The sequence below is a fragment of the Typopeltis vanoorti genome, chromosome 15 (assembly GCF_054136105.1).
Source record: "Typopeltis vanoorti isolate ZY-2024b chromosome 15, IOZ_Tvanoo_1.0, whole genome shotgun sequence".
Classification (NCBI taxonomy): domain Eukaryota; kingdom Metazoa; phylum Arthropoda; class Arachnida; order Uropygi; family Thelyphonidae; genus Typopeltis; species Typopeltis vanoorti.
In genome coordinates, this window is record NC_143563.1 from 117,480,803 (window position 1) to 117,497,069 (window position 16,267).

The 16,267-nt window shown below is 35.8% G+C and overlaps 1 protein-coding gene and 1 long non-coding RNA gene across 5 annotated transcripts in view; one reads left to right on the forward strand and one right to left on the reverse strand.

Annotated features, from left to right (window-relative positions):
• Positions 1–16,267, forward strand: part of LOC150099097 (uncharacterized) — a 135,145-nt gene that overhangs the window by 88,342 nt on the left and 30,536 nt on the right. For 2 of the 3 annotated variants that reach the window (XR_016549478.1, XR_016549479.1), the window contains exon 4: positions 1,851–2,019. This is a non-coding gene — a long non-coding RNA (uncharacterized LOC150099097). Of the gene's footprint in view, positions 1–1,183; positions 1,316–1,850; positions 2,020–16,267 lie in introns of all 3 variants that reach the window. The other variant, XR_016549477.1, reaches the window with a different exon arrangement.
• Positions 1–16,267, reverse strand: part of Nup75 (nuclear pore complex protein Nup75) — a 492,606-nt gene that overhangs the window by 3,637 nt on the left and 472,702 nt on the right. For both annotated transcript variants that reach the window (XM_090404850.1, XM_090404851.1), the window contains exon 22: positions 4,485–4,611. In XM_090404850.1, the coding sequence (XP_090260976.1) occupies positions 4,485–4,611 (127 nt within the window). The remainder of the gene's footprint in view (positions 1–4,484; positions 4,612–16,267) is intronic.

Here is a 16,267-nt window from a genome sequence, read left to right on the forward strand (position 1 = left end):
TGGAAATGAAAACATTCAAAGAAATGGAATAACATTCATAGTTAGAAGAGAATGCAGAAAATATATTTTGGGTTACAATCCAGTGTCTGATAGAATATTTATATTTATAGATAAATATTATGTAAATATATTTTATATTTATAGATATAAATATTTATAAAATAATTTTACAGCAGTTTGAAACGAGTAGCATACAGTATTGATTAAACAGATTTTCTCTTGGTTAGGTGAGTGGAATGCAAAAATGGGAGAAAAAGTAGAATGAGGCATCACAGGAAAATTTGGTTTAGGAAATGAGGAATAAAGCAGGAGAAAGGATGTTGGAATTTTATGTCGAGAGCAGTTGCTTTATTGCAAACACTTCAACAACATAAATAGGGTTGCCAGATTTTAGAAACCAAATACGGGACATGGGTGTTAAAAAAAACTTCCAATCTACAACTTTCCTCCAAATCGATCTGTTACCTGTCAAGACTCCAACATTATCAAATCTTATATTTCTATCTTCTAAGGCACATTTTACTTTATCAACCCACCTATATCTTGGTCTTCCTCTGGGTCTTTTTCCTGCCAACCTGGCAAAGAACACTTGTTTTGCTAATCTTTCCTCTCCCAATCTGTTTAAGTGATCATACCACCTGAGATTAGCTCTGCTAACACATTGACATTGTTAGAGGAAAAAGACCTCGACATTGCTAACAATGTCAAGGTCCTCTGGGTCTTTATCCTGCCACTTTAACCCCGAGCTGTGCTTTCTTTTCTTCTCAATGTTCTTTACATGTTCAGACATGCAGATCTTTCTCTCTCTCTCTGTAGACTGCCCCATCTGGCCCACATAGCAAATGTAAAGAGCAATGAATTTTATATATGTCTAATTTCTTTATGGTAGGATGTGGGAATTTTGGTGGATGCAAGAACCTCAAAATCTTATACAATGAGAAAAGCCACTTGAACACTGTTAATTACCATTCTTAATTATGAAGCAATGCCACAACTTGTCTGTAACATTCTTGATGTAAGGTAAAGGGATTGCATTTTTGAAATCTTGTTTATTTGAAGGAAAAACTGTCAGAGACATGTAAAGAATTTTGTTAATCATCTTTAGTTTGTACCGATTGAGATAAAGTGCCTAAAGTAATGAAGTTCTTCATTCCTTTTCTCTGACATATTGGAAATGTTGTAGACTCTGCCCCATAATGTTTTTATGATGCTTATCTTTTGTAATGGACTGCAGTGTGAAGTGGCAAGAATCTTCCATTTGTGGTTGGTTTTATTGAAAAGATCAACTTTTGTTTCTCCTCAGATACTTCAAGACGTATGTCAAGGAAAGGTAATTTTCTGTGATTTTCCAGTTAGAGTGAATTTTATATTTGGTAGCAAGCCGTTTAATATAATCTTTAAAATGCTTTAAGTTTTCTGCTATTCCCAACCAAATGATGAAAATGTCACCAACATAACACAAAGAAATGTTTGATTTCTTAAGATATTTTCAAAGTTTTCCATAAAAAGATTTTCTATGGCTAGTGATTTTTTTTTGGGGGGGGGGGAGGGGGGAAACATTGCATGTCCTTCTGTCTGTTCCCAGTATTGACTTGAAATGTAAAGAATGCATTTTTATGCAATGTCCGAACAGCCTAACTGTCCATAGGAAAAAAAGTTCCAAAAAAGATCTACTGTTTCATCCTAGGAATAGTGAACAGACTGAAACATCTAAGCTAGCTAGGACAAATGAATGTTTGTTATTTAAATCTTTTAAATTTTCAGTAAAATGTAAGCTTTTCTTTGTGTATGATTCTGTCTTTCCTACACATGGAGCTATCAGGCTTGACAGATATTTTGCTAAATTTCAGGTTGCAGAATCTCTCCAAGCAGGACGTAATGAAAATATCTGGTTTGGTGCTCCCTAAATTCTTAGGACTAAAGGATGTTTAGATGTTAGAGATTTCTACAATTCTTCTGGCCAATTGAGTTACTTTTTAATTAAGCTATTGGCATAATAATTGATTTTCCAACTCAAGAGTAAGTTTTAGAATAATATTAAAACATGTAACTTTTAATTCTAAAATGAGTCAAGCATTGTATTTTAGCCCCCCCCCTACTTTATCAATATTACAATAAATGGCGGTGGTCAGAGCATCAACACAGGTATCTTCATGTTCAACTCCTCCTTTATAGACTTCAAATCAGAGATGGTCAAAGAGAAAAAATAAAAAGGAGAATACAACTAGGATGGATGGCTTTTGGGAGAGTGAATAATATACTCACAGGTGATATTCCCATTAGTTTGAAGTGGAAAGCTTTCAACCATTTCATCTGTAATTACATATGGCATTGAGTCCTGGAATTCATTATTGTTATGTTATTATTATTTATTGTCATCTCCAAGGAGTCCACAAGCTCATCGAAGAAGGCCCCCCTACTCTATAGCTCTCTATCTCCACCACTCAATCCACCAACTATGACTAAGTGCAACTACACCAACGCCATCTACCGTCCACCAACACTAGTATTTCCACAGACAATCACAAATATCCATGCACATGGCAGGATTTGAACCCACAGCCTCTTGGCTGGAGAGTGGATATGTTAACCACTTGGCCAACCAGGCTAGCCATTATTAAAGATATGTCTGACAAATCGAAAGTTATCCAGAGCAGAATGAAAAGGTATGTGCTCATTGTGAAACAGGATACCTTACCATTTAATAAGAAAAGGAACAGTTGTACATGACATCATCATCAACATTACATTCGAACTGAAGATTGCTGAACATGCAAAATGTAACAACACAAGATGACCTATATTAGTAACAGGGTGGAAATGTATGAATGGCAGTGGACAAAGAGGAAGACTAAAGAAGCGATTGCAAGATGAAATTGTTAAGATAGCTGGGATAAGAAAGCTAAAAAAGAGAAGAGAATGGAGAAATCTGGGGAGCTATCATTCAGCAGTGGACTGATCTGGATGGAAAAAGAAGACTTCAAAAGCTAGAAATTATGTCAACATAAGGAAGTCCAAAACACTGACTTCCTAAAGTATCTAGATGTTTAACATGGTAATTATTATACTATTCTATTCACCAACATACCATTAACTAAGACCCTTGATTTGCTATAGTCACATCTCTAGTCCGCAGACATACTTAAATTATTCAAATTTATAGTACATGCTGGTTATTTCATGTGGAAAGGAAAGATATGCAATCAACTAGATGGGACAGCCATTGGCTACCAAGCCAATTTCCACAAAGAACACTTAGAAAACCAAACAATCACTGCAGCCACTCTGAAACCAGTGATTTGGCACAATGTTGGTGATGTGTTTGCTAATTGGCCACGTGGTCAAGACACATTAAATGTTTTTTAATGTGCATGTACATAGTGAACACCCTAAAATCCACTTAATAATGGAACAGGAATCTAATGACTGTCATTGAAACTTTCATTACAATTCACTTTGAAATGAGTTTTTCTACCTCTAAAACGCACATACATGCGTATTACAGCTGGACACGAAGAATAGAAATAATCACTTTTATTTATTTCAACTCCTAAATTAATTAAAAAATAGATAACTTTGCATGTAGTGGAATGGTTCAATCTTCATACAACAGGGCAAACCATGTCAGTGATAAAATGCAACATCAAAGTCTTTTGTTTATTAAAGAAGAAGCCCCTTCTTCAATAATACAGTTCATATTATATTACTATAATATATACTGTATATATTACTGTATAATTATGGAATAAATCATATATATATCTAAAAGCCATTAATGATTCTTAAAGGGACTGAGAAACTATTTTTAAAATCAGAATTAGCTATGAAATATTCCCCTAACCACAACAAGCATAACTACTTTAATTTGCCAAAGATCTGGGAGACAGTCATTCTAAGAATGCATTTGGTGTACATCTCTGAATTCATTTTTATCTAGCCCAAAGGACATGAGTTCCTTTTCAATTACAATCTGAACTGTTTCTATAGCAATTTAATTGAGAATTACATATTTCACAACAGTTGTAATTTGTAATCTGATGATGCTGATTGGAAATCTAATGAAATATTAAAAACTCAATGCAACTTTGCCCTATTTTCTCCCAAAAAAGCATATCTATCTTGGTATACATTTCTTTCCAACTAGAATCAGCCTTTTCTTTTCCTTATTTCAGCTGCACTCTTCCTTAGTAGACCCTGCTCTGACCACAAGTACAAAAAAAAGTTCATAATGTTTCCAACCATTCTGCAATCATCTTGATTTTCTTTCTTTTAATGATTTTCTGCAGTTCAACTTTCTTAACATGCCCTTTAAAGGTTTAATAAGAAACATTCCAAATTCTCCCAAATAATTCAAGCCTGGAAAAGTGTCATCAACTTCTAACACTAATTTTCTGTGACAAGTCTCTGACTCCATGGAGGTCAGATGTTACTCACATAATAATACTTACTGTTCATTTTATTAATATAATGTTCATAATAGTTACCTGATCAATTAAAGATGTCGCTAAATCTTCCAAACAGGCCATTAACTGATATGTTTCTTTCGTACTGAATACTGCATTTTCAGCTTCTAAAAGAGGTAAAGAATCCAACAACATAACCACTTGAAACCTGGAAGAGAGGGGATATAGATATCCATTACAGTAAGTGTGATTATTATTATAATACTTAAGCTCCTGAATCAATAACAATTTTGGGAGGATCACAATTATTACAATATCTGTCACACAACCTCACATTCCTCTTTTATCTATGCATTTGTCAACCTTTCCATCACTTTTTTAAGAAACATCTCCTTCTTTTGAAATTGTCCATTTCAGGAGACACTTCTGTTTTCGTTAATAACTAACATCTACTAAAAAATTTATGTCTTGATGTGACAATACACGGTTTGGAAAACAGTCAATGGACATGGCACAATGCACCTCCAAGGGCAAGGTGCATTGTGCCATGTAACAAGTCATGGTGTTCGTAGCCAGTATAAATTGGAGGAATATGATGCTTCCAAGTCAGTGCAACTATATCTTGGTGAAATGGATGTGAGAATGGGAACTGATGGAGTTTGAAAGAAGCATTATGATAGGATACCATGTTGAAGGCATATCTATTCGGCAAATTGTTGACAAACTGGCCATTCCAGGTCAACAATTAGTGATACCATACCAAGATGGAAGCGGAGGGAGTGAAATGGGAACACGAATTGTCACAAAAACATTAAACCGAGGCTCACAACATGGGTTTCCATGGTAGGACCTGCAGGCTCCATTACCCAAACTAACAGAAAACATCATCTTCAGTAGTGCAAAGAGTGTGTACAGTGGGATGTGGAAGATTGGAAAGCTGTGTTATGGAGTGATGAATCATGCTATATGCTCTACTGAGCAGATGGACAAGCATGGGTGTGGCAGATGCCTGGTGAATGTCTCTTACCAGAGTGTGTAACCCCAACTATGAAATTTGAAGGTGGCAGTGTAATGGCATGGTTCTGTTTACCTTGGTTAACCTCAGATCTCTGTTTGTGCTGCCATGAACACTGAACTTCAAGAGCTATCTGAACATTCTGGAAAATGTAATGCTTCCTACTTTGTGACATTTCTAAAGAACTGATGACTGTCTCTTTCAACAAGACAATGCACCATGTTATAAGGTTACTGCTGTAACTGAGTATATTATGGACATAAATGTCACCACACTTGACTGGTTTCTACAGAGTCCTGAGCTCAATCCTACTGAACATCTGTGGGATGAAATGGAACATCAGTTGAGGTCAAGAGATGTCTGCTCCACGACAGTCCAGAACCTCATTACATGCATACAGGAAGTATGGTCCAAAATCTCCATTGATTGCTATCATATGCTATTGGAAAGTATGCCCTGTAGGATTGATGCAGTTGTAGTGAAAGGAGATCCTATATCTTATTAAGATGGGCAACATGACCGTTTGTTTCTCACACTATGGTGTCTGCTGACTTCTTTTCAAGCAATGCATATACAGACACAAGAAAGTTTATTAATTAGGTACATAAGCAATGTTCCCTCTAAGATACATGGGTGCACACTGTATTGCTGCTGTGCAGATGATTTTTTTTTAAAAACACTTTTGGTTCTAAGTCAGTATTTACATGGTTGTTTTTGATTTCCTTTCCTGATGTTCTAAATACTCTAACTGGTTTATCAAATGCCATTTGATTGGTCCAATTAGGTCATGTGATCTTGGCTGGCAGTAGGAATTTTAGGCCACCTGTTTCAATCCTCATCAGGATTGAAACAGGTGGCCATCCTATTTTCAAACAGATGAGAAAGCGATGATTGGCTGGAGCGATCGCTTTACTAGTGTCATTTAGCAGCAGAAACCTGAAGTTATGTGAGATAGACTCAGAATAGCCCCATACAAAAGGATGCCATTTTTAAAGTGCCATGCAGATGTAAAAAAAAATTAGAGGGAATATTGTATATAATGAAATATTTCTAACTGAAAATCACAGATCATCTTCAACGTAACTATCAATTCATGAAAAGCAGAATGACAATAGATTTCAGAAGTGATCCAAGACATATTAGAGTGGTATACGGCAGATAAGGTTGACAGATGCATAAGTATTAAAAAAAAAAAAAAAAAGTCACTGCTTATAGTTTAATAAGGATCAGAACTTCCTAAATTTTTAGTAAGGAAACATGAATTCCAGCTCACTTTCCTTGAATAAAGAGATGAATAAACAAATAAAAAATTTAGCACAAGCATCATTATAAAGGACAGATCTTTTGACTAGAAGATTCCATGATTAGCACCAACTCTGTGCTGAGTTAAACCAGTATTTTCAGTTTTTTTTTTAAATGAGAATGTAGGATTGATGTTCTTGCAGCCACTTTTCAACACAACTCCTGTTTGTTCAGAGTATGAGAGACAATTACCTGCAACTTAGTAAATACTAGGAAGGGAATGAGGAGACTATTTATTCTTCGTAACATAGTTTATTAACAAGAAAGAAAGGCACAATAATGTTAATTAGGATTCCATACACAGAGTTTGAGTTTTTAGAAACACATTTGCACATATAAATCATATACTGGTTTTCCTTTGGGCTGAATCCATTCTGTGGCATAATTTCTTGGATAGTAAGTTCAAGAAATTATATAGCAAAATGTAGTCCAAAGAAAATAGGCTATCATTAATACACACAAGCTTGTTCCTAAGAATCCCAAACCTGAGCATAGAATCTTAATCCAACAGATTACAGGAATCACTAATCCAATTTCAGAGATCTTAAAAAAATTTATAACTGGTGCCTAGTTTCTTTTTTGTTAATAAATTCTCCTCCATGTTATCTTCCACTAAGGTAAACACTTTCCTCTTTCCAGCACATGTATTTATCAGGTTCTTTGTGACTATCTTCTCCCATATGTGGAATAAAGAGGTTTCTGTTCAGGCATCTGTGAGAACATCAATTCTGCATTCTCTCTCTCTCTCTCTCTCTCTCTCTATATATATATATATATATACACAGTGGTACCTTAACTTACAAGCTTAATTTGTTCCTGACTACAGTTCGTATCTTGAAACCCAATTTTCCATTATATCTTATGGGAAATCAATTAATCCATTCCCAGATTCAAAAATTAAAAAACTATTCTCAACTAAATGAAGAAAATGCAAAGAAATGGAAGAGCGAGAAGAAACATTTTTACACTATAAATATGCATTTTGTATACCATTACATATTAATTTTCATTTATGAAATCTTTGGTTTTACATGATTAATATGAAAATCATCTTCCATTAAATTGTAAAAAAAAATCAATTTTCTCATGGCTGGTTTTGTGGTTCAGGAGTTTTCGATTTGTTGTCATCAGTTGCTTCTTTTTGTCTCTTAGGTGAGGGAGGTTTAAAAACCTATTCAACGTTGACTGAATCTGTGGTTTCCTTAACACCCTTCTGAAGTGATTAATGACATTATCATTGAAGATACTGGTGGCTCTAGAAACAACACCTTGATTTGGATGCCACTTGTTAACCAATTCTTGCAATTCGCATTCTTGTTGGAATTGCTTCCCTTTTGTTGCTGTCTTCTTCATCCTCTGAAGACATTTGCTTTTCCTCCTCATCCCTTTCTTTTTCCTGCTCTCTTCTTAACTCCTGTAGCTTTTCAGTGGTCAGCTCAATGTTGTGCTCCTCTACGTCTGCTCCATCAACTTCCAAATGCATGGTCTTGCCAGGGGAGACAATTGTATCTACAATGTCAATTTCGCTTTTAGGCCCTTCCAATGCAATTCCTCAGACATAGTCAGGCCATAACTTTTTCCAGGCTGATTTTAGAGTTCTCACAGAAACATCTTCCCATAACTGACTAATAAGACGCAAACAATGAAGAATGTTGAAGTGATTCTTCCAGAATTCCCTGAGGGTTAATTCTGTGTCAGTGATAACTTCGAAACATCTTTGGAAAAGAGCTTTGGTATAAAGTTTTTTGAAGTTGGAAATAACATATTGATCCATAGTAGCCCAAGTGAGTCTTATCAAGGCCTTGTAAAGAGGCAAATGAATTCCTTATCTTTACACGTCAAAGTTCACTTAAACATTACTACTATCCTCTGAGTTGTATTTGCAATTTTTGCTATGTGACTTCTGAACATCCAATTCCTATCCACGATTACACAAAGGTCTCTAGCCTAATTGATTTCTTGTAGCATAACCCTGCTAATATAATATGAAATTTCACCATCCAAATTCAGAACTTTACACTTACTAACATTAAACCGATAACCATTTTCACTTGCCCAAATTTCCAGCCTATTTAATCATTCTGAAAGTGTTGGATATAAGTAGCATTACTGATTGTCCAGCCTATCTTTGCATCATCAGAAAACAATTGCACATCTCCTGTTATTCTTCCTGCATAGCCAATATCTTTTCATACTCCAATTTAGCTTGCTGCACAATACCCATTATTTTCTGACCTGCACTTTATATATTTCAGTACTCCTCTCAGTCTTATTTTCACAATATTCCTTTCCACATCATCTTCTTCTTGTGGATCGCCTGTGTAATAAGTATCACATCCATTTCACTCCCACCAATTTATTCATTTGAACTCTAGGGATACATTCAGATACCATTTCATTTAAGCACTTTTTCAAAGATTTCCACACATTGCTCATATCATCCCCATTCAGTAACTAATTTCATGGGACCAGAGACAGTATTCTGCCAACTTAATCATAACTCACAGCTTTGCAGTTCAGCATGTAACCTGTCCTAACTAGAACACCAATATAATTAGCTACTTCCCAGTAAAGCATGGCATGATAACTATCACCACCTCGTGGTAAAATAGTCACATTCTTAACCCTTCTGAAGCTATGAACAAATCTGATACTCTTTGATCTCAAGTTCTTTCTTTCACATGCTGCTTGAGAAAGTTGTCTTGCAATAATTCAATAAATTCTGTTTCATTCTTATCACGAGATTTCTCTTCTACCCAATCAATGTTTGAGTAATTAAAGTCACCCATAATGATCACTTGTTTAGCACCCATTAGGGTGTAATTCATCATCCCCTGCAACTGAACAACCAAGTCTGTAGCAAAATCCACGATAAAGTTCATCCTGTTAGCTTTCACTTCACACCAGATAGCTTCAAACTCACTGCTACATAAGAGATTATTATCATTATTATTTTCATGCCTTTCTATCCAACTTAGACTCAAATCATCTGATATAATTAGCAGTACTCCCTCTTCTCTCCTCTATCTTCTCGTAGAAAGGTTGCACATGATTACTAAATAACTTAAGGAATCCACAACGTATACTGGAATATAAATTAAAATAAACTTTAATATATACCTCCCACCTTGGTGAATTCTGTCCTTTTGTATGGCTGTGAGGCCTGGACCTTATTGAAGGAAGATGAGAGGAAATTCCTGTCTTTCGAAACAAAAACTTACAGAAGGCTTTTGAAAATTCCCTATACCGCTCACGAAACCAATGAAAATGTCTGAAAACTGATTGACTCAATAGATGGGAGAAAAAGGGAAAATATTCTGACAGTCATCAGAAGAAGACAGATGAAATGGTTCGGACATGTGGAGAGGGCTAATGGCATTCCAAAGCAAATCCTAGAAGGAATCGTTCTGGGATCAAGGGTTAGGGGCCGACCTCAATTAAAATGGACTGATAACATCAAAAAATGGACAAATTCCTCCCTTTCTCAACTGACATCAAGAATAAGAGACCGAGACGACTGGAGGAGGCTAGCAAAGAGTATCACCTACCAGCCATGAATGATCCAACGGTTCATTTAGGACAATGGGAGAAGAAGATATACTTCCTATATTTCAGCAATGACACGTTGCTATCTTCATGGGAAAACATAAGATTACGACACGTGCACACAGGCACTAAAACAGCAAATGAGGTCGAAGTGAGGAAACTACTGTTTTTCCTAAAGTCCTGATGGTTCCCTCTAGCGGGCTATATTAGGTATTCTTGGCTGTTGGGTTGAAGTTCTCAAGATGTACGTCTCTCAAATTTGGGGCAGTCTCATGCATCTAAATTTGTTGAGGTTTGGCATGTTTCTTAGAGTTGAGGCTGATTCTATGAATAGTCTTTCAAATTTATACTTGCTGCGGTGTATTACTGTGGCGTCTATCCAGAGCATGGTCTGCCAGCCAAGAGTGGCTGTACTGGCAAAACTGGATGTAGTCATTGTGCTCCAAAATTCTGATATTCGCTGTCCTGCCTGTTTGGCCAAAGTAGGACAGTTTACAGCTGCAAGGTATACACCAGGTCCCTTGCAGGTCTAGGGGAAGTGGTTGGTCTTTAGTAGAGCAGATAAGGGATGCCAATTTTCTATATGGTCTGTAACAAGAGGTCAGGTCATGTTTATTCAGGATTTTGGTCATTTTTTCTGAGGTGCCCAGGATGAAGGGAATGGTGATGGATTTAGAGTAATCTTTTTTGTGAAAGGGGGGGGGGGGATCTGGACCATGGAGACTTCTGCCAAATTTTCGTTAATCTTTTCAACTATTATATTATATCCAAACCCTCTATTCAAATTGGAATAATGTCACCTGGAAATGGGATATGTGGTTAAAATTCAAAGTAGCAGTAAAGCAGAATATGATGGAATCAGGAAAGGAACAGGCTTTCTTTCTTCTACTTGTTTCTGCCTTTTCGGTTCTATCTCTATATTAATGTTTCTAATGATGTTACTACATTCTATACCATTGCACTGGTTTGTTATGAACCAGCTTCTCTCTTTATACAGGTCTCTTTCAACTTTTTCCTTTTGAGGAAAATTTCTACTTTCTATTTTAAATTTCTATTTGAGGATCTATTTCTACTGACTACAAGATTTTTTCCGTTATCAATAACAGGCTCAAAGGGTACATACTTAAATGAGATATATAATTAAAAGTACATAGGTGTGTGGAGTACCAGGTCGAGCAGTAGATTTTAATCTATTTCTGCTACATGATCTAATCTGCTTAGTTAACACGAAAAAGCAATCAATGGCAATGCTATCAGTAGACCTTACTCAAGCCTTTGATAATGTCCAGCATCCCTTTCCATTCCACGTCCTCCAGCAAATTTGTGCAGGTAAAAAACTGCTATCCATTATCAAAGGAGCCTATATCAATTCAACCACCTGCCTCCTAGTTAATGGGTTCCTGTCAAACCTGGTAAAAATTTGAAACGGAGTCAAGCAAGGTTGCCTTCTCAGTGCACTGCTCTTTGCATTAGTTCTTGAACCTTTCTTACAGGAAGTCAATAATACACATGCTGTGCGAGGAATAACAGTTCCTTCAACTATAAAGGAAAATAAGGTATTAGCATATGCCGATGATGTAGTGGAAACTTTGAAGGATAATATTCCATATATATATTTTGGTATTTTAGAAAAATTCAGCAAAAGCAGTGGATTAATTATTAATACAGACAAGAAAAAATTAAAAGTTTATGGAAAGTGGGATCTTGGAGGCATTCCTTTCGGACTAACCCATAAGAGAGAACTGCTCATACTTGGAATTCCCTTCTCCACTTACCCAATATTACCAGTCCAAGAACTTATATACAAGAACTTTGAGATGTTAGAAGACTGGAAAATAGGGTCACTCTCCTTTTCTTCTAAAGCTATAGTACTCAAAACCTAATCTTTCCTGATCAGTTGTACATAATAAATATTACAGACATTGCAGAAGCTGAAGAGAGCAATTATATAGTAAACCTCTGCAATTTTTTTTGGTCCAGCTGATACCAAGAAGTTAAAAAGGAATTTCTTCAACTATCAAAGAAGCATGGAGGATTTGGACTTCCAGTCTTAAAATTCTGCTATTTAAGCAATACAGCTTCTAAAATCCATAAAATATTGCAGACTGATCACACATGTGCACACCTTCTCCAGTACTACTTGGGTTTTCATCTTCCCTGTTTGGAGTTAATAATTATAAAGGTCCAAAAGCTGAGATTGTTCCTGAATACTACAACACTCTGTCTTAACTCTAAGACTGCTAAAACACTCTGGAATTGACATTTTTTCCATTAAAAATAGAAAAATTTGTATAAAGAAATCTTTAATTTCTTTTGATGAAGTTACAAGGGTATCCTAACAAGAGGGATCTTGCCTGGAGAATTGCATATGGCTGCCTTCCTGTTAATGCCATCAAATGGAAGTACTTTAACATTGGAGAAGATTATGTAATGTGTTGGGCATTCCATTACTTACAACAGAACAGGTTATTTTTTTTTTACAATACCCACCACTCCTCAGCAATGGAAAGAGAATTCTGATTTTTATAATTAATGAATTAAAATACCATTTATGGAAGGTTAGAAAGAAACATGGATTTGAAAATCAGCAATATGACATCCAAATGCTTTATAATATTGTACTGTGGAAATTTTATTGTTCAGTCAGACTTTTTTATATTTAGAAAGAAGCATTATAGGCGATATCAAATTTATCCCTAGATGGTGTAGACCACCCACATTATGCAATATTCACCAGGGTGAGATAAAATTCTGTCTATCTTTTCTGAGATGTTTTTTAAATAGTTCCATTTTCTTAATTCAATGTGGTCTTATAGTCAATTGCAGGGATGACTGGAGAGCAATCCCAGACAGAGAAGGCCAACTCAAGGCAGTGAACCCAGATGGGGCTAACCACCTGGGTATCAGTCATCTTTGCACTTTAGTTTCAATTGGTCTTTTGGTTGTTCATCTATATGAGCTTGATGAAAAAGGAAAACTGATAGCCTTTGGCTATATGATGATATAAAAGAGCTGAGGCCTTTTCTCTCTCTCTATCTCTCATGCTATCTATCTGTCTTTCTCCTAATACTATCAGGCTCTCTTGCACTCCTGTTCTAACCCTAGGCCTATGATGAGCAACCCATTACTTTTTCACCTCAATAAAGGTCGAAACCGGTCTGGGTAGTGACCCTTCCTGTAATGCATAGTGCATCATACATATCTGTAAGGATATGTGCTTTGCATTATGGGATATTAAGGCAAGTGATGTGAAGTCATTAGCTTCTATATATGAGTTGCCCCAGTCCTGAAAATACTTCAGGTGCAAACTTTGTTTGCTTACACTTGGATAAAGGATTAAACCAAGTATATAATTTCTTGGTATCTTTAATTTATACTTCTTTGAAAATACTACACCCTTCACATTCAATGCATGTAACGTTTGGTGAGGTTGCACTGTCCAAAGCCAGAAACTTTTCCATCTTGTTCCTGATACTTCTGGCATTAGTATATAATTGCAGCATCTCTTTAGTCCCCCACCCACCTTTACTTTCTGTATTGATTACCCTATTAAATATTTTTGCTTGAGAAGCTAGATTCCTCACTTGGCCATTCTCGCACCCACTTGCTTCCACCCTAATTGCTTAAGTTTCCCTGAATTTGCACTTCAGCATGCTTAGCGAACAAAGCTTTCTCCAGATACCTAACACCAAAACCATTTATATGCGGTTCATCAGTATTGTACAAATCCTTGTTTCCTTCAAACAGAGATCACAGATCCACATCATTCCTTTTGCACAACTACATATAGACTCATTGGCTATCAAAGCCCTCTACCTCATTTCACCTCTATCATAGCATGGTAGGAGGTTCATAATCTTCATCTTTTCGCTGTTCTATTTTTTCTCTTCTAACAACTCCTTTACATCCTCCCTCATAGAATACTTCTTGCCTCTCAAATCATTTGTACCAATCAAGAAAATAATTTCCTTTGACTTACCTTTTTGCATCCGGATGGCATGATTAATATCATGAATTTTTGCATCCAGAAACACGATTTTGTCACACTTTCGTTAATTATCATTAAGTACTCCCCTGATCATCGAGTCTCAATACATAATTTTCTTTCTCTTTAACTTGTTTTTCTTGTTTGTTCGATTGGTCTTTATTATTCCTTTGGATCATCTGCTTCTTTCTTTTTTCAGCCCTGCTTAACTGTTGCCACTTCTGCAATTTTTCAATTTCATTCTTTGTCCTATGAAGGATAACATTTAAGCATGCTATTTCTTTATTAATATCCATTTTGTTCTTCTCTATTTCTATGGCTGCACGTTTGACATTAATAACATTATTTTCCATCTTACTGTCTGTATTTGTTGCATTCTCATCATTTAATATTCACTTTTGAAACACTTACATACTCTCTCTATTCAATTTCCTCCCACATATTCTTTAATTTTCTCAATGAAAAAAATCATGCGGTGGAACTGAAGTAGAACATTATGATTTGACATGTTGATGTCAAGATGTTTCATCTGAATTATCCTATTTATAAAGGAAGAAGAGATATAAATTTGATCAATACGAGTACCAATACTTTGATTCATGTATGCGTATGCCTGGGGATTAGGATTGCAAATCCTCCATATGTCTACTACTTGAGCATTGTCAAGACATGTTTTTAACTGTGCATATCCCACTTTTCCACTCCTGGGGGGGGGTGACCTCCTATTTTGTCTAATGTGAGGTTTTCAATACAATGCCAATCTCCAGTTATTATGATATAGTGGGCACCATATAAATATGGCTCCAATTCCTGGAAGAATTTTCAGATAAAATGTTCCATTGGATGGAGCATAAACATTTATAAATCTTATTACACATCCACAGTATTTTCAGTCAGTTGGTCAAGATTCTCCCTTCTGCATCCCTTTGGATATTATAGAATGACCCAAGGAGGGGGGGGGCAAGAATAAGACTCCTACTGCATCCCTGTTAAATCTTCCAAAGCTCCAATAAGAAAGAAGTGGATATCTATTTGTTAAAGTTTTTATATCTTTATATCTGCAGAAGTATGTTTCTTGGAGAAACAACAACAACCTGACATTATGGCATAGCATAAGTTTCCATACAGTTTTTTCTTTAATTTGCCTGTGGAATCCTCGTACATTTAATGAGGCAATGCAGAAAGGAGATGCTATGATTAATGAAGTGTTACTCTTAAGTCTTTAACTTCCTTTGGATGAACCCGATGAGGTCTTCAATCTGTGAAGGAGCATTGTGTAACCTGCTTCTTGTAAATTGTTTTCCAGTTTTTTACAGTTGCTTTCTATTATTTCAATTTCATGCCTATCGTTCTGATTTGGAAGCTGGTTATTATTATTATTTTTTCATGTAGGTGATAACTGTAATGAGAAAACTTCGAATCGGTAAACTTTATTATATTTTTTAAAATTGTATCTCTTGCTTTCTCTTTATTAGCATAAGTTGGTTCTTCATAATCCATAAACTCTTCTGAACCTAAAGAGTACCATAACTCGGGTGTACCAATGTTGACAAAATTTGGTATGGGCATCTTCATATCCATTGTGAAGGAGACATCACTAGAAAACCAATTTGGATCTTCACCTGATAAACCCTTTCGTATATTACTAATCTTACCCCATCTCGACAATGTCTGTATAAGAATTTCACTACTGTTCTGTATATATTCCATTGGAAATCTTTTGAATTTCCAATCTCCATGCAGTTGAAATATTTAGATTTGAGGCAGTTACCACCCAAGTGATCGTACGAACCACAATGCAGGCATTCCCATTATACTGTGGGATAGTTTACCACAAGCTGGGTTGTACCAATGTACGGTACTTTGGTATGGGCATCTTCGATGATCCACTGCCTTCTCTATCTTGACATTTTTTATTACTTCTTTTTCTTTTAGATGTGGTCCCTTTTTTAATTTTTTTTTATTAATTCATCTTTCCTTTTTAATGATCTTGTCTGCATATTAAGTTCTTTCAGT